Here is a 17,925-nt window from a genome sequence, read left to right as displayed (position 1 = left end):
GCGTCGGGCCCGACGCTCAAAGCAATAATTATACACTGTCCCACGTGCGCTTATCTGTGTTGGGGAAGTTCAGTCTGAACATTATTCAGCGTAGATTTCAAGATTTCACAAAGTTCAGTTTATGTAACTGTACCAGATCTAGATCCTCGATGATATACTGACAATTAAGCCTGGTTTTACAGACTTTCTCATGAAATCAGTGTTTACTGCAACTACTGGAATTTCTCTTTAACGTCTGTCAATATGTATCTGGCACTAAATTTTAACATACTTCATCAAAGTTGTTGTCATTCAAGTCTTCATCATCACTAGCATTCTCATCATCATCTTTCTTCTTTTTCTTCTTAGGGGCTGGATGACGGTCATCGCTGTATATGAGTGAACCAAAACAAACAAACAATATTATTAAACATACTTACATCGACTTCTGAAATATTTGGAAGTTTACCTGACCTCAAACATACATGTATATATGTACAATGTTTTAACAGTCAAATTGTACAAAGCTTATTATATAATATTTCAAATGTCGATCATACTCTATACTAGTACGGTAATGAAGACTTTGCCAGTCAACTTGACAAAAACACTTGTTTTACCCCCAATTTCTTGATGTGGCAGTCTGTTGAAATTGTTTCAATTCTTCTAGATTATAAAACTATTTATTTACCTTATGTCATTGGCTTCCCTGGCTGGACCAATATCAGACCGAGTTGTAAAACCAGTAGCTCTGTAGGAAAAATAGAAATAATAATTATGTATACGTGAAGTACTTTTTTGTCTTCCCCCTCTCTGATCTGTTTTTTATAATCAAATAAACAAAACAACTTTTTATCTTGGGGTCTCTCTCTAAACTAGCCATGGCGTGTTTTCCTTCAGCAAGAAATTTATCCACACTGTGCTGCACTCGACCCAGGTGAGGTGAATGGGAACCCGGCAGGAGTAATTCCTTGCATGCACTGAGCGCCAGTGATGGTAGCTCGAGCTAAAGCCGGGGTAATAATAGCAGCGCTTTGTATCCTTAGGCAAAAAGCGCTTTATAAATCCAGCTATTATAATTATTATCAAACAGATGATAGAAGAAACAAATGCTGAAGAGGTAAATTAACAATGAGATAAAGGAGACCCGCTTTCCTTCTCCTAAAGCTCCACTACTGGAGCAGAATACTTCAAATTGCCAGCAATCACTACTGGGAAGAAATTACATAGGGGCTCTGGGCAAAAGAGCCCTGTAAAATTAAAAAAGTGCCCCTGAAATATAACAATTACTGCAAATTAACAGCTTATTAAATGTAGCAGATTTAGGCAATCAGTTGTGAAAAAAGCCCTCCATACCCCCCCCCCCCCCCCGAAAAAAAAAAAAATTTGCTTGAATCACTAGCTAGTTTCTCCAAGGACAAGTCATTAACTTTTTTGTGGTGGCCAGTAAAATTCCATGTAAGATTTATCTAGTCTTCAAGAAAGTAGAAGTAGTGGGGTGAGAAGTAATGTCTAACAACTGTGGCTGACCACTATGTCATTGTAGGCTAACTAAAAACATCACTGAGCCATAGTCATCTAACTTTCTTCTTCTTCGATTTAAAAATAGAATTTGCACCATTTCATTTATTAAAGACCTTAGATCTATTTTAGTTGCCCCCTATTCTCCAATGTAAATTTCCCCATTTCAAAATTTATCCAATAGATCTATCTGTTAATTTGCCAAATAATGACATATTGTACATGTATGTAGATCTAGGCCTATGTGAAAACGCACGGAAATCATTTCCAAGAGAAAAGGTTTTAAATAATTTAATAGTTTCTGTGCCCATTTCTTGGGTACAGAAATGGGGAATGTGCTTCAATGCAAAGAAGTATTAAACCATGAGTATCGGCAGCAAGTCGTCTTTCTTCTACCAACTGGGTGACCATACCCTGCAGCATGTCCAAGATACACGCTACCTCGGGCTTATCATCTCAGAGGACCTCAAGCGGGAGAAGCATGTTGCAAAGACTACCTAGAAGGCAAACTGGGTCTTATCCCTCCTTCGTAGGAATCTCCACTTTTTCCCTGGTTTACGTCAAACGCACTGCCTATACTGCACTCGTAAGATCCCTCCTCGAGTATGCTGCAGTAGTATGGGATCCATACCTGCAAAAGGACACAAACAGACACGAAAGTGTCCAAAGGAGAGCAGTTCGCTTCAACACAGGGAACTACATGTATGTGTCTAGAGATGAGGGTTTCATCACAAACAAGCTAGCAGAACTACATCTCCCAAGCCTCAAGGAAAGAAGAAGGAACCTCAAACTCACCCTCTTCTTCAAAGTGGTCGGGAGGTTGCTGCCAGCTCTCCCAATCCAAAATTTTGCTCAACCTATAAAATCCAAACGACGTATCCGTGCCAAACAATTTGAAATCTGTGACACTACAAATAGGCAAGTGACAAATAATAACAAGTGCAACAATCCAATCAGAGCACAAACTGAACAATGAGGAACTCGTTCTCCCATCCAATATCATTGAGTGGAATCACTGAGTGACGCTGTCATCAATATTGACAAGCTCATTCAAGGCCATTGACAGAACCTTATAATCCTCACTCCGCCCTCTCTCACCCGATGTGTTTACGCTCAGGAGGGCCCTGCATCGTATACATCCAGATCCAATTAATTTTTCTTTTAATTTCTTTTTGAGTTTCAATAATTGATATTAGAGTATCCCAAAGGTCAAAGGAAGCCCCCTGTCAGCAATGAAGAGACAGGACGTCTGGAGTATGGTAGTGGATCGTATTACCGAACACTTTTCATGAATTCAGTCATATCAAACACATTATTCTCTTAAAATTCATAAATCTTTCACCAAAAATACATAATTACCTACAAAATATAAATATGTAAAAATTTTGCTGAAATCGTTTTTTTATTTTACGGTATTAGCTTCCAATCGGACCCCTCTTCGCATGAAATATTTTGGTCACTTGAAAAAGGTATGGTATTACCGAACGTGTGTTTTCTATGGGAAAAATTGAGAACCCAACAAAATCACTAATGGGCTATTTTGACCATATTTTATTATTTTTAGAATATTAAGATTTTTTGAAAATGTGCTTTTGACCATTTTTCATCATCTTTCTATTCAAGTTCTCTTTGGAAGGATGTTGCAAAGTTTAGAGCATATGAAATTATTTTCTGACGCGTACGCTGCGCGTGTGCGGTAATACAAGGCCGGTAGGTAATACAATCACTCACTATCGAACGAGGGACAGGATCCGGGTAATCTGGGGCCCGTTTCTCAACACCGTCATAAGTCTAACTTCTTGACTAAATCGGAGATAGTGAGCTACTTGTCCGCTAACCATTTCACAAAGCCCTCTTTACCAAGATCGGGTACAACAACCTCACTAAATATTTATGACACATCCGAACCTGTCATAACTTCTTTCTCGATGACGTAGTGGCATCACGTGGGTAGACTATGACATGCAAAAGTGCCTAGAAATTTTAAATTATAATCTTACGTAATCGATCATAGAGGTTGAAAAGGACATCACAAAACAAGTGGGATATGCATTCAATGATAATTGTAATACAAAGAAACTATAAAAACTGTTGGTAAAACGCCACAAAACCATTCATTTTGAAATAGTAAAATGATTTAATCGATAAAGATTCGATAAAGATTCTAGCACGTCAGGCCATCCATAACTGAACTTGTATTTGTTGTTTTCAGACCCCTATTAACAGTTGGATAAATTCTATCTCTAATTTATGCATATAATTTGTCAAATATCGTATGTTTCGGTATCAATGATTAAAAATGTTTTGTTATTCTATATTTTGATGATGTTTGGAATCGTAAGAGACCGTATAATTATAATCATTTTACAAAAAAACCCATCATGGTTTACTTTCGTAAACTATTGAAATTGGATATCCCGGGGGTACCCATCTCAACGTCCAGAAGTGATTTTTTAGTCATGAAATTAATTATTCATAATTTAATTTTCTCTGCAATTGAATGCTCTAGTCTTCATGGTCTAAGTATGTATGATGCATAATTCACCTGTGCTATTATTTTGAAAAGATTTATTTCCCAATTCATCACAATATTTGCAATTTTGTCATAATTTTTCTTTTTGAAAATTATGATATTTTGTGACTAAGGCTACGTCTAGTTTTCTCTTTTTATCGATAGTATCGATATCAAGGTATTCTAGTTAGGAAGCCTTTTGAGAAACAGGTTTAGTAAGAGTGGTTGGTGGATAAAGATATGACAAACTTGTCCAGGTGTTGAGAAACTGGCCCCAGGGGCCCGTTTCTCAACACCGTCATAAGTCTAACTTCTTGACTAAATCGGAGATAGTGAGCTACTTGTCCGCTAACCGTTTCACGAAGCCCTCTTTACCAAGATCGGGTACAACAACCTCACTAAATATTTATGACACCTCCGAACCTGTCATAACTTCTTTCTTAATGACGTATGGCATCACGTGGGTAGACTATGACATGCAAAAGTGCCTAGAAATTTTGCAATTATAATCTTACGTAATCAATCATATAGGTTGAAATTACATCACAAAACAAGTGGGTTAATGCATTCAATGATAATTGTAATACAATGAAACTATAAAAACTGTTGGTAAGACGCCACAAAACCATTCATTTTGAAATAGTAAAATGATTTAATCGATAAATATTCTACCACGTCAGGCCATCCATAACTGAACTCATATTTGTTGTTTTCAGACCCCTTTCAGACAGTTGGATAAATTCTATCTCTAATTCATGCATTCAATTTGTCAAATATCGTATGTTTCGGTATCCGCAATGATTAAAAATGTTTCATTGAACTACATTTTGATGACGTTTGGAATCGTAAAAGACCGTATAATTATCATCATTTTACAAAGAAAACCGTTATGGTTTACTTTTGTAAACTATCAAAATTGGATATCCCGGGGATACCCATCTCAACGTCCATAAGTGACTTTTTAGTCATGAAATGAATGATTCATAATTTAATTTTCTCTGTAATTGAATGATCCAGTCTTCATGGTCTAAGTATGTACGATGCATAATTCACCTGTGCTATTATTTTGAAAAGATTTATTTCCCAATTTATCACAATATTTGCAATTTTGTCATAATTTTTCTTTTTGAAAATTATGCTATTTTGTGACTAAGGCTACGTCTCGTCTGCTGTTTTTACCGATAGTATCGATATCAAGGTATTCTAGTTAGGAAGCCTTTCGAGAAACAGGTTTAGTAAGATTGGAACTAACTCCGCGGTTGGTGGATAAAGATATGACTAACTTGTCCATGTGTTGAGAAACGGGCCCCTGTAAGATACGATCATGTAAGTTAGGATAATAACAATAAGAATAAATTTAATATTCAATAAATCACCTAAATGACCTAGACTTCTAACTTAGATCTAAAAAATATAAGAAAAGTGGGAGAGTAAAGATTTAGGAAAAGAAAAAAGCCAAGGATAGAGAGGAAGGAAAAAAGAAACGAAAACTTTTTGTTTCTTGTTTTTTATCTTCATAATCTTGGAGTTGGAAAAGAAAGAAGGAAAAAAAGTAATGAACTGGCGGTAGAATATGACTGGCCGCCATTAACTATTTTATACCCAACAAACAACAACGTATCAGTATCACCTCACAAGTCTGACTGAGTCTGAGCCCGAGGTTGCGCTGAGCTGACGAAACCGAAACGGTTATCGGCGCGGCCGAGGCGAAGTTCAGATCATGGCCAGCCGGCCAAGCGGGGCCCGGGGCAGGCAAGGCTAGGTTGAGGCTCAGGTTACGGTGGCGGTACAGACAGTCAGTGCTATTACTATACATGCTATAATATGTCCAGATACCGAACTGAAAAATGTACGGTACACTGGCGCTTGTTGACTAGTCTAAAAAGGAACAATACATTTATCTACATACCCTCTACCCAATCCAGGAACATAGCCCAATGGAGCGGGCATGTTCATGAATTCCCGACGTTTCTTGTTGACGAGTGCACCGGGCGCTGCCATCTTGAACAGATATCGACTCGATTTTAAACCGGTACGGTACTTGATGACACGTACGGTACCGCCCGGATATGGAGCCCGTATATCGGTTCACGTATCCGGTTCGGTTAGTTATAGTCCACGAATTGTTTCTGAGACGAGACTGAGTCGTCAGTCGAAGATAAATCAAATTCTCTACTTGATCTAGTACTAAAGGCCCAGGGTAAAGTGTGAATTCAGCAATGTCTAGACAGGTATAGTAATACCATATTTACACAAAATTTATGATGGCGTTTATTTCTGAATACTGAGCGAAATATGCAGAGTTCTAACGTTACAATACAGTTAGGTCCTACACAAAAACAGTTTCTTCAACGAGTGGGACTGAGCTGAGCAGTGAGTGAGACTGTAAAAATATGTATGAAATAGGGGGGGGGGGGCATGTTTGACGTCTGCCTACGCTACGAATTGTTTCTGAGAGTGGTCTGAGCTAGCTGAGTTGAAGTTAAATCAAATTCTCTACGAGATCTAACGTGTTGGATCTACTAAGTCTAAAGGCCTAACCCAGCCCCAGGGAGCTCCCGCCCGCTCAGCGGGCGCCCGCTGCGCGGGCGGGAGTTCCCTGGGTTACTAAAGAGTAAAGGCCCACTCACACGTATTGCGAGGTTAGTACTAGTACTAGTATTACTAATACTACTACTAGGGACTAGGGTGTCTGAAGCCACACTAAAAAGTGTCAGCATAAAACAGGCTGATTTAGGGGAAAAAATTGCACATTTTTTCGGGAAGTTCAGGGGCCCGTTTCTCAACACCGTCATAAGTCTAACTTCTTGACTAAATCGGAGTTAGTGAGCTACTTGTCCGCTAACCGTTTCACGAAGCCCTCTTTACCAAGATCGGGTACAACAACCTCACTAAATATTTATGACACCTCCGAAGCTGTCATAACTTCTTTCTTAATGACGTAGTGGCATCACGTGGGTAGACTATGACATGCAAAATTGCCTAGATATTTGAAAATAATGATCTTACGTAATCAATCATAGAGGTTGAAATTACATCACAAAACAAGTGGGATAATGCATTAAATAATTCTAATACAAAGAAACTATGAAAACTGTTAGTAAAACGCCACAAAACCATTCAGTTTGAAATAGTGAAATGATTTAATCGATAAAGATTCTACCACGTCAGGCGCCATCCATAACTGGACTCGTATTTGTCGTTTTCAGACCCCTATTAACATTTGGATAAATTCTATCTCTAATTTATGCATAGAATTTCTCAAATTGCATGTTTCGGTATCAAATATTAAAAAAAAAATATTAAACTATAGTTTGATGATGTATGGAACCGTAGAAGGGCGTATAATTATCATCATTTTACAACGAAAAACGTTATGGTTTACTTTCGTAAACTATTAAAATTAGATGTCCCGGGGGTACCCATCTCAACGTCCACATGTGATTTTCTAGTCATGAAATGAATTATTAATAATTTAATTTTCTCAGCAACTGAATGCTCCAATCTTCATGTTCTAAGTATGTATGATCCATAATTTACATGTGCTGTTATTTTGAAAAGATGTATTTCCCAATTCATCACAATATTTGCAATTTTGTCATAATTTTTCTTTTTGAAAATTAGGCTATTTTGTGACTAAGGCTACGTCTCGTCTGCTCATTTTACCGATAGTATCGATATCAAGGTATTTTAGTTAGGAAGCCTTTCGTGAAACGGGTTTAGTAAGATTGGAACTAACTCCATGGTTGGTGGATAAAGATATGACTAACTTGTCCAGGTGTTGAGAAACGGGCCCCAGGCTGCTAGAAAAATGTGATCTGAATTGATTATTAACTTGTGTTTGGCATGTATGTATGGAAAGAGAAAATTCAGGGGCTTCTTTTGACAGTAAGGACAAGTTTATATGATCATTTTAAATAAGGATTTAGAGATAAATTGCAAACCCTTATTTGTGTGTGTGTTGAGATTGCCATTTCCCCATGCGTTTTCTATGGGAAAATGAAATGTCTGTTTTGCACAATTTTTTTCACTTTGTCACAATTTTTCATTGTGATCTGGTTTCCAAATCTTTATAAAAATCATACCATCAGAAAGAGCATAAAAAATCCTATTGGACTCTTTATGGACAAGTTTTTGGCATTCATGATAAATTTATAACACTACAGCTCTCGGAAGCTAAAAATTTGGAATTGTGTGTGTCCATTTCTTAACTACCGTACTCAGTCTATGGCAGAGAAATGCTGAAAATTGACCTAATTTCATTCTTCTTTTTTGCAGCCAATAATTTGATTTTTTCAAAAATGTTACATTTCTGTCAGTTTGAAGGTCACTTCTCTTCAAATTCACAAAGAAAATGTGATATTTTCTTGAAATAAGAAAAATAATTTTTTTTCTCCAGACACCCTACTAATACTAGTATACTAACCTCGCACCATGAACCGCGTTTGGCAGTGGATTTCTAACTAGTGGGTCGCGAATGCTGGGATCTCACTTCTGGTGTCCACAACACACGACTTCTATGGCTTGATTTTTCTGTGCGCGGTGGCATGTAATGAACCCTGGCTTGGGTGCTAAGGCCCAGAGCTGCAGAGTAAAGTGTGAATTCAACAATACAGCTGGCAGCCGTCCGTTTCAAGGAGTTTTTTTTTACATTTGTATTTTTTTTAAAATATCTCCTCGTAGTCGTACACAGACGGCTCGCGATCGTGCAGCAGCCATTAAATTAGGGTCGGAGGATAAAAATGCAAAATCCTCCCGACAGGGCTCATTGAGTTTTTTCTTTATTTCATAAAAATATATAATAAGAACGGGACCAAAATAAAGATTATTAATATTATTCTGTTTTGGCCCGAAATGCACCAAAACAGGAAAAAATAAACTTAAAAGGACAAAAACAGTGATTTACGTCGGCTGTCTCGCAACTCCTATTCCTTGGTTTGTCCGAACTTTATACATAAACATATGGTCATTGAGTCCCTGACTCCAGCTCCCTGTACAGATCGAGTTAGAACTTCGGTTCTAACTTCAACTGAGTTAAGCGGAACAACCAATATAACAGAGACCGAAGCTTTTGGTCTAAGCAATGTCTAGACTCTAGAGGTGCACGGCCAATAATGGGAGACTGCTGTTTTGTGACTAAGGCTACGTCTTGTCTGCTCTTTCTATCGATAGTATCGATATCAAGGGATTCTAGTTAGGAAGCCCTTTGTGAAACAGGTTTAGTAAGATTGGAACTAACTCTGTGGTTGGTGGATAAAGATATGATTAACTTTTCCAGGTGTTGAGAAACGGGCCCCAAGTCTCCAATATGGGAGATTGTCTCCCTGATTGGAGAGTCTCCCATATTGGCTGTGCGCCTCTACTGTTTGTACAAAATTTATGAAATATGCAGAGTTCTAACGTTACACTACAAAAACAGTTTCTTTAACGAGTGGGACTGAGTGAGGTATTAACAGAGACTGTATGAAATAGGGGGGGGGGCATGTCTGCCCATATAAAAATGTAACTTAACTAAACATGAATTTATTTTTATTTCACAAAACATTCACAATCTGATTTAAGAAAAGTTAGGCCCTACGTTAGATATAGGCCTAGCTAGATCGATTATTTTCTTGTAAAAAACCTTGCCTCGGGCTGGCCCGTCCAGACAGTATGCCATGGCTGCTCACCCATTTTTTTCTAAACTTTCTTGCTCTCTGAAAGAACTTTGTATCAATGCTTTTAAACTGAACTCAAAATGAAACTGACCAAACTTTACAATACAAGGGCACTGCACAAATTCCACTCAGTCAAAATGAAAAGTATTTTGAGATTTTACACTAGATTCGATGATCTTAATTAAGCACACTATTCAATCACAGAGATACTACACTGTAGTCTCTCTGTGATGGAATCAATCTCTTAATTATTGACATGTTTTTAATTAAGATTATTGACTCTAGTACAGCCCCTCACATCTATTGGTTTCTGAATCGAAAGTCAAAAAGGGAGAAAGAAATCTCGGCACTAGCACATGTCGAATTTAGGGTGTGCTACTCAGTGCATAGTTTTTGTTTTGTTGTTGTTTTTTACTTGCACTTGATTTTCAATTGAACGCAAAATTTCTTGCAATGCTTCTTTAGTCTGGACCACTTTGCAACATCATTCCAAAGAAAAAATTAAATGGAAGATGAAAAAAGGCCCCCCCCCCAAAAAAAAAAAAAAATAATAATAATAATAATAAATTTCAACAAGTTAAAATCTTTTATTTTCTCAAATGATAACAATAATTGATCAGTGACCTTGTTAATTTTTCCCACAGAAAAAGACAAGTTCAGTAAATACAATTCCATTTTCAAGTGATCAATTATTTCTTTTACAAACATTGATGAGATCGTGGGACAAAGAATATTGATAAAACAGTCCCTTGATCACTCATTGCTAATTAAAAACCCATCAAGGATGGACCTGTTTTATGTTGATCTATTAGTCAAAACCAGGATTTTTTAATAAATCATAAATGAATGTAGTTAAAATTCTATATTGTTTTTGTTGTAATGATGTTTAAAGACATTTTGGAGTATTTGTTTTATGTTGTATAGAATCAACACAAACAAGCTGGTTGCATACTGGCATGTAACTTTCATTGTAATCTTCATGACACAAGTATCTTATTTTCATGCTTAAAATTTCACAGGTATTTGTAGCATTGAGGTATGGTTCCATGCCCATACTGGGGCTAGGCCTCCTTCAAGTCAGAGCTGGTGAAAGTCCAGGTGAGGACATGGCCCTAACAACCTTGGTAAAGCCTAAAGATCTTCCAGTATACAGTGAACCCAAGCAGACCGAATACCAGCTGATACCTGAAGGACCTAGTGCTTTGAGGGACATGGTGGGCTCAGTAAGGGAACAGATATGGAGGTTCTCAGACACTTTTCACGTAAGTTAAATCAACCTCCATATCTGTCAGTGATTAATAGCTCTCCACTGAGCTCCTTCTCCTTTAATCAGATGTTTTTCAAGATTTCAATCAACGTCTTAAGTTACTACTTTCAGATTTTCAAATATATGAGCAAAAACACATGAATGAGAATATTTTATAATGTGGTACTCAAAAGCAATGTCATGGACGGACATTTTTAAGCAATATTTAATTTTAGAATTGTTAAAAAACAAATTATTTACTCACGCATGAGGATTGAAGAGATTACTTGGGAAAACAGATACATAATTCATGGAAAATAGTCTTAGCCTATTGCTCTTTATATTTGCTCGGAGAAGTTTTCTCGTTGTAGTTCGCATTAAAAATAAAATTATTTAAAGTGTCATCGATCACTAGTCAGGTCGTACAAGAAAATGATTTTCACTTCTTCTGTTTCTTTTTTTCTTTTTGCCTCACATAGGGAGCCATCGGTTTTACTCAAAGAACATACAAAACAGCAGAGGAGACATCGAAAAGTAAGAATTATCTTTTTCCAACTTTACCCAGGCTATATTTATAGATGTTCAATATTTTCAAATATCAAGACTAATGAATTTTGGGGCCAAGAGTGATGTTATATTTCTGTAATATGGGAGTAGAGAAAATATCATTCAAAACTTAAACTATTACAAATCAATTTTGTTTTTGGATGTTATGGTTTTATGCAGGTGTCTCATGCATTAATAACTTATTATTCTTAGCCAAGTTAACATAGCAAACAAAAAATATTGCATTTCAATTTTTACTCTTTCAATTTATTGTATTCCTTTGTTTATTTCACAGGGCTCTTACGAAAATATTGTTCCTTGATGCCATTTTAAAGTATATTGTTCTAATTCTATTTTTTCATAGAAAGTTCAGTCATATAATGTATGTTATTTCAAATTCTAATTTGTACAACAGCAAAGTACCCCCCCCCCCCTCTTAGCCATGTTCTATGTGATTAAGCTAATGGCGATATTCACAAAATAACCAGGGTTTTTCCATCTCAATTTCTGCAGTGGGGGTCAATTTGACCCCACCCTTCAAATCTTGGCTGTGGAAGGTCCAGTTATTACAACATTTTGTAGACATTAATACATTTGTAAAGGTTATCAACATTGGGGGGGGGGTAGTGGAGTAGTTAGCAACAAACACACCATAAATCTGTGGTCTAAGTTATCCTTGGTCAACATAATCATTGATATTGGAATATCCGTTTATGTTGGTTATTAATTATTGAACAATTGTAGATCTTCCCAGATTCAATTCAATTCAATTTATTTATTCAACCATCAAAAGGATAAACAGTATAATATAAAAGATTAACAAAGTAATGGAAAAACAAAACAAATAGATGGCTAGGAGACCCAGGAGAAGCAATGCTTATTAAGAAATAATTGTCACATGCAGGAATATAATTATTTTAACTCAAGTCTGATGCTGTTTACTGGTTTTTATTTTGGTATTTCAATTATATTTTGAAGGTGTGATACAATTCATCAAAACAGAGGAAGGATTCTACCCTAGGGCGGGGGTCATCTCCATTGCTGGCCTTGCCGGTCTTGTCTTGGCAAGGAAAGGTATAAATGATCAATAAATCTTGTAGTAGTAACATTAAATCAATCATCTAGGGATTATGATATCAAAATTCAAGGATGAAGTTAATCTTGAAGGTTGCTCATTCATGTAACTTTTTAGACCAATAAACTTAAACTTGCTCTGTTATATTTTTTTATAATGATGAATCTGAGTAGGACTTATGAAAAGAAATAAAAGTTTCTGAAGTTCAGATCTGGCATTGGTGGAGGCTTGCAAGTTTCCTTAAAATTTGTCTAATTTGAAATTAGATGTTGAGGTGGTGCTGCATATAACTTGTATGTAAAACAGTAGGTGTTGAGGCTGGGTACCTAGTTGATAAGAAATAAATTGGTTTGGTAAAACTTCTTCCAATTAATCTATATCATTATGACATTGATTTTCACTACCTTAGATTTTCCAAAATTACATCAAATCAGTTTTTTTTTTAAGATTTCAACAAAAATGCCTGTTTTATGTATTTGGAGCACTATAAACAATAGAAAAGAACTGAATAGTCACTAAAATAATTATCATACACCTGAAATATGTGTTAATTTCCCAGACTTGTACCTGATATGATAATTGATAGAAACTTTGGATGATAAAGGCATCTTGAAAAGAAATTAATATAACAAAACATTTGTTGTCCAATGTCTTTACATTACTATAATATACCCAGACTCCTGTTAGTGTAAAGCAATATTGTGATGAAAAGGATATCATAGTGCTGACTTTCTACTTTTCTTAGTTGCAGTACCAGTTTACTCTATACAAAATGCTAATCAGATAATCAACAACTTTTAATACAACCTCCCATTCTCCTATGCAGGTGGATTCATCAGGAAGGTTGTATATTCTGGTGGTTTGATGACAGCTACTGCTTCACTGTGTTACCCATACCAAGCAGTTAAGATAGGCAAGGCTGAGATTGAATGGGTTAAAACCAAAGCTGCAGACCTCTATAAAGGAGACACATCAAGTCCTGCTGTAAGTTTGGAAATTGAATTATTTGATGCACATTAAGCTTTGAAATTAGTCCAGAGCTTGTCATAAGAAGGATTCATAAGAGAAATCAGGAAATATTAAAGCCATATCTCATCAATGTTGACGTCTTCATTTTTCTATCCTATTGATGGTTTGCACCGTTATCAATATGAAACTTCTAGTACGGTACTCTAATCACAGACCCATCCAAGTGAGGTATCAGTTAATTTGCCCTGGAGTGGCAGGGACATCTCTGACATGTCTCCCATACATGTAGTTGCAACATCATCTTTTAGAAACAAATGAATCTCTGTGACATCTCCATCAGTTAGGGAGACGTTTTGGAGATTGGAAGCACCTCCAAGCAGATTTGTAAAAATCCAACATGTTCTTGTAACTACTCGGAGATTGTAATTTTCAGGAGATGACACAGTGAGATACCCCCATTAGCCCTTTATACTATAGTGCCCAAAATTATTTTCTGTAGCCTAAATATTAAAGTGTGTCTTTATTTGATGTGGATGATAAATATAGCCATATTCATGCGTTATGATAATAAAATTATAATGTTTGTTGATGTTTCTACTTCAGATGTCAAAGACAAAAGCACCTGTATGTGATACTTTTTTTTCTTTTAAAAATAATTTTATTGATAAATAATCACATGTAATCATTACATAAAATGTAAACAATATCATACAAAGCATGGAATATTTTCTTTAACAATACTGTTTTCAAAAATACACAAATATTTACTTTTACAACGCTTCTCTATTGCCATACGATTGCAAATCAACCTTTTGAATAAACAAAGTATACCATACTCATGAAATCTTCAACTCTGACTTTCTGTTCAAAGAAAAAATAAAATAAAATAAAAATAATACCTTGCATACAAAGTAAGAAGATTCAAAATTCTATACTTTTTGTTTATTAACTCATATCCTTTTATCAAAGTAGCAATATTAAAATCAAAATTAACATCTACAACTTCATACACAATGCTACTAAATTTTTTCCAAAATAATTGTGTTTTCTTACGGTCCGTTACAAATAAACGAATACTGTCTTGTATTTCATTGTCCTCTGAACATAAAGGATTATATCTTAACTTCCATTTATACAAATTATATCTATGAGGTAAAATAATTATGTAATAACTTATAATTAAACTCTGTTATTCTGTTTTCTGTGACAGCTTGTAAATTATATAACCAAACAAATTTCCAATTAATCTCTTCTTGTAAAATTTCTCCCCATCTTTCTTCAGCTTTAGGCTTTTGAAATAAGGGTGTCAAATGACTTTGAAACTCTTCAATTCAATTCAATTTCAATTCAATCTTTATTGCAACCGTATACAAGGTTGGATTATGTACAAATAAAAATGGTTGACAATTATAAATTTCATATCTTACAAAGATTGATAATTTATATATTAAAATTGAATAAACATATTAAAGAGTATCTTAAAATATCTAAAGTAATAAAATATAATTATTATACATTTAAAAGGAGAAACATATATACACAGACATATATGAAATCAAGAAATACTGTCCTAAATTGCACGCCCATAATAATGCCATTAACTCAGTCCAGACAAAAACAAGAATCTGAAACAAAACATAAATCCTCATTGCAAATTATATAAGCACCAGGGAATAAAACTATTTTTATACCTATTGGTTTTACACTTTGGTAAGTCAAGATCATTGGTTTTTCTTAGTGTGTATCTGGTTTCACGTTTTGCTGGTAAGAGACAGTTAAGTTTGTGGTTGGGGTTTTGTATATGTTTGAACAAATTAAGACAGAGCTTTCTTCGACGATCGGATAGATACTCAAGATTGAGAAATGAAATTGCCTCATCGTAAGACATTCCTGGAGTTATGATTCTCAGTGCTCTCTTCTGTATTGACTCTAACCTATCAGACTGTTCTTTAGTTAATCCTCCGTGATACACCTGACATGCATAATCAAGGACAGATCTAATGCAGGCTACATAATATTTACACATATCAAACTGACTTAGGCCTGCTCTTCGTAATTGGACGAGAAGGTACAAACGTTTTGCTGCTTTAGAGTACATTTCTTTTACATGACTTTCCCAGTTCAACTTGTTATTAATAAATACACCCAAAAGTTTGGCTTCATCAACTCTCTCTACGATGTTACCTGCAATTGTAAGGTTAGGTAATTCGAAAGGATCTTTCCTAAAACAGATAACCATCTCCTTAGTTTTAATTGGATTGATTTGCGAATCATTTGAATGAGACCAATCAACCAGAGTATTGAGAGCGCTCTGAATAGTACCGTTGTTTCCTTTTGGGCAGACTTCGTACATAGTTGTATCATCAACATACTGAAAAACAGGAAGGTTAGAGCATAGGTCAGATATCATGACAACAAAGAGCAATGGACCAGTTTTTTTCCCTTGGGGCACGCCCCCATGTACATCTTTCCAGTCAGACATAACTTGGTTTATTTTCACTCTCTGTTGTCTTGTACAGAGAAATGCTCATATCCAATTTTCAATAGTGGGATGAAATTCTAATTTCTTTTTTTCAAGAAGCAAATTGTGATTGATCCTGTCAAATGCTTTCTTGTAATCTATTAACAAAACTCTTATAGCATTATTTTTAGCATCTGTTTGAAAAGACCTATTATTGATAAGATCGATAAGAGCAGATACAGTTGAAGATCCTTTTCCTATTCACATTCATCAAAATATTCTGTAAAATGTCTTCATTTGTAGGTTGAAGAATCTAAAAATATAACTCATACCGGTTCTTTTTCCAAACATTCGGTATGGCATTCATTCCGATATTATACTCCTGAAAAACACTTGCATACTTTTTTCAAATAAAAATTCTATTTCCTTTAGTGATTTAACTTTGGAATTGGGAATAATGTCTTTTACGTTAAAAATTCCAATATCTAACAATTTTTTTTAAAACAATTTATTTCCATTACGATCTTTTATATTCGCGTGTAACCACAACCTTTCCTTCTCGATCTGAATGTTTTGAAAAACTGTTTCCTTTGAACAGTTTGCTTAAAATTCAACCAAGCGTAAATAATGTATGTGATACTTGATATGAGAGATAATACATAATGGTGAAATGAGAAGTCAAACAGATATTTTTACAGACCCATTTAAATGCCGGAGTAGTAAAATTAAACTTGTGACACAGTCTTAAGTTCAGGCTTCTATGTAAATTATGCGTAAACTTATCATTTGTAAATTGTGTATTTGTTTGTTTCTTTTATGTAGGTTGAAAAAGTTGCAGCTAATGAAGTGAAGAAGGAAGATGAAACGGAGAGCTCTAATGAAGAAGAATCTTTGAAGACAGATGAAAGTACATCAAATGCTAGCCTAGAAGACCATGGACAGTCAAAACCAGAAGATAAAGACATGTACACTACCAGAAGCTGAGTGCATGACCTCTAACCTGAACTTTGAACTCTGAACTTTGTTGGAGTGTGACTCGGATTTAATACTGATGCATGGCATAACTTTGCTCTTTTTAAATTCATTGTGTGTGGATAAAGGGAGATGGAGGCATCAATAATACTGAGACATGTAATCCATGGGACAGGACTCGTGCCCAGTCTATTCAGGATGTAATATTTCATTCATTATTATAACTAAAAATCATTACTAAAAATGTTAGAGGTGAAACATAGGCTGTTGCAACGGTTACTGTCTACTTTTTAAACACACAACACTCATCATGGTAACCTATAGATCATCATGATTCAATATATTCAAGCTCTCCTGTGCCCTGCTGTGGAAATCTTGAGTTTGAACAGAACTTGATAAAGTCAACTGAGACACATATTTGAGTTTTTTCTTCTGATGTATTTTGGCCCGTGGCCTATGAATGATGTATCTAATTCATACCAATTATCACAAATTGTATACCTGTATAGAGTCTTTATCTTTTTAAATTGAAAAAAAACAATAATTACCATGTCTGAGATCACAAGAAATGGCAACTACTACCTTGGTAACAGGGCTCAGCAGCCAATCAAAATCAAGGTTACCATGGTAGTTGCCATAATGGCAAGGCAAAGTTACAACAGTAATTCTTTATGAAACAGGCCCCCTGATCAAACAAGACTATAAAAAAAGTTAAAGAAAGCTATCAACAAGCTGCCATTTCAATATTTAATTGATGCTGTAACTTGAGCAATTGTGATTTAAGAAGCAATTATAAGGAATGGGGCTGAGGTTTTTTGTGTATATTCTATTCTATAGCTTGCAAAGCAGAACTTTGTTAGCCAATGATAATTTCAATAAAGAAGCTACATTGAAATTACCAAAGTGTTGCAATGTTTCTTATCAAATATAATTGTCCATTGATTGGTACAGGCAACATCATGAATGTTAAGTATATTTCATATCACA

General features: G+C 35.4%; 2 protein-coding genes across 4 annotated transcripts in view; one reads left to right on the top strand and one right to left on the bottom strand.

Annotated features, from left to right (window-relative positions):
• LOC129256854 (pre-mRNA-processing factor 6-like) overlaps window positions 1-6,078 on the bottom strand; it is a 28,908-nt gene extending 22,830 nt beyond the window's left edge. For all 3 annotated transcript variants that reach the window (XR_010292659.1, XR_010292656.1, XM_054895050.2), the window contains exons 1-3: window positions 5,922-6,078; window positions 671-730; window positions 272-368 (exon numbers count right to left, since the gene is read on the bottom strand). Coding sequence is in view for 1 of the 3 variants with exons in the window: in XM_054895050.2 (XP_054751025.2) it covers window positions 272-368; window positions 671-730; window positions 5,922-6,013 (249 nt within the window). In the remaining 2 variants the exon portion in view is untranslated. The remainder of the gene's footprint in view (window positions 1-271; window positions 369-670; window positions 731-5,921) is intronic.
• Window positions 5,916-17,833, top strand: LOC129254759 (MICOS complex subunit MIC27-like). Its single transcript, XM_064095205.1, has 6 exons — window positions 5,916-6,243; window positions 10,689-10,931; window positions 11,395-11,449; window positions 12,440-12,535; window positions 13,363-13,520; window positions 16,789-17,833. The coding sequence occupies exons 1-6, from the start codon at window positions 6,232-6,234 to the stop codon at window positions 16,948-16,950; spliced, it is 726 nt and encodes a 241-aa protein (XP_063951275.1). The 5' UTR covers window positions 5,916-6,231; the 3' UTR covers window positions 16,951-17,833.
• The last annotated feature ends 92 nt before the right edge of the window (window positions 17,834-17,925 follow it).

This window comes from Lytechinus pictus, chromosome 1 (genome assembly GCF_037042905.1).
Source record: "Lytechinus pictus isolate F3 Inbred chromosome 1, Lp3.0, whole genome shotgun sequence".
Lineage (NCBI taxonomy): Eukaryota > Metazoa > Echinodermata > Echinoidea > Temnopleuroida > Toxopneustidae > Lytechinus > Lytechinus pictus.
This window is presented reverse-complemented; position numbering and strand designations above follow the sequence as displayed.

Bases quoted from the DNA above. Each gene is read 5' to 3' on its own strand.
- LOC129254759 (XM_064095205.1), top strand. The intron at 10,932-11,394 runs GTAAGTTAAATC...TGCCTCACATAG, and splicing joins GGTTCTCAGACACTTTTCAC to GGAGCCATCGGTTTTACTCA. The intron at 12,536-13,362 runs GTATAAATGATC...TCTCCTATGCAG, and splicing joins TCTTGTCTTGGCAAGGAAAG to GTGGATTCATCAGGAAGGTT.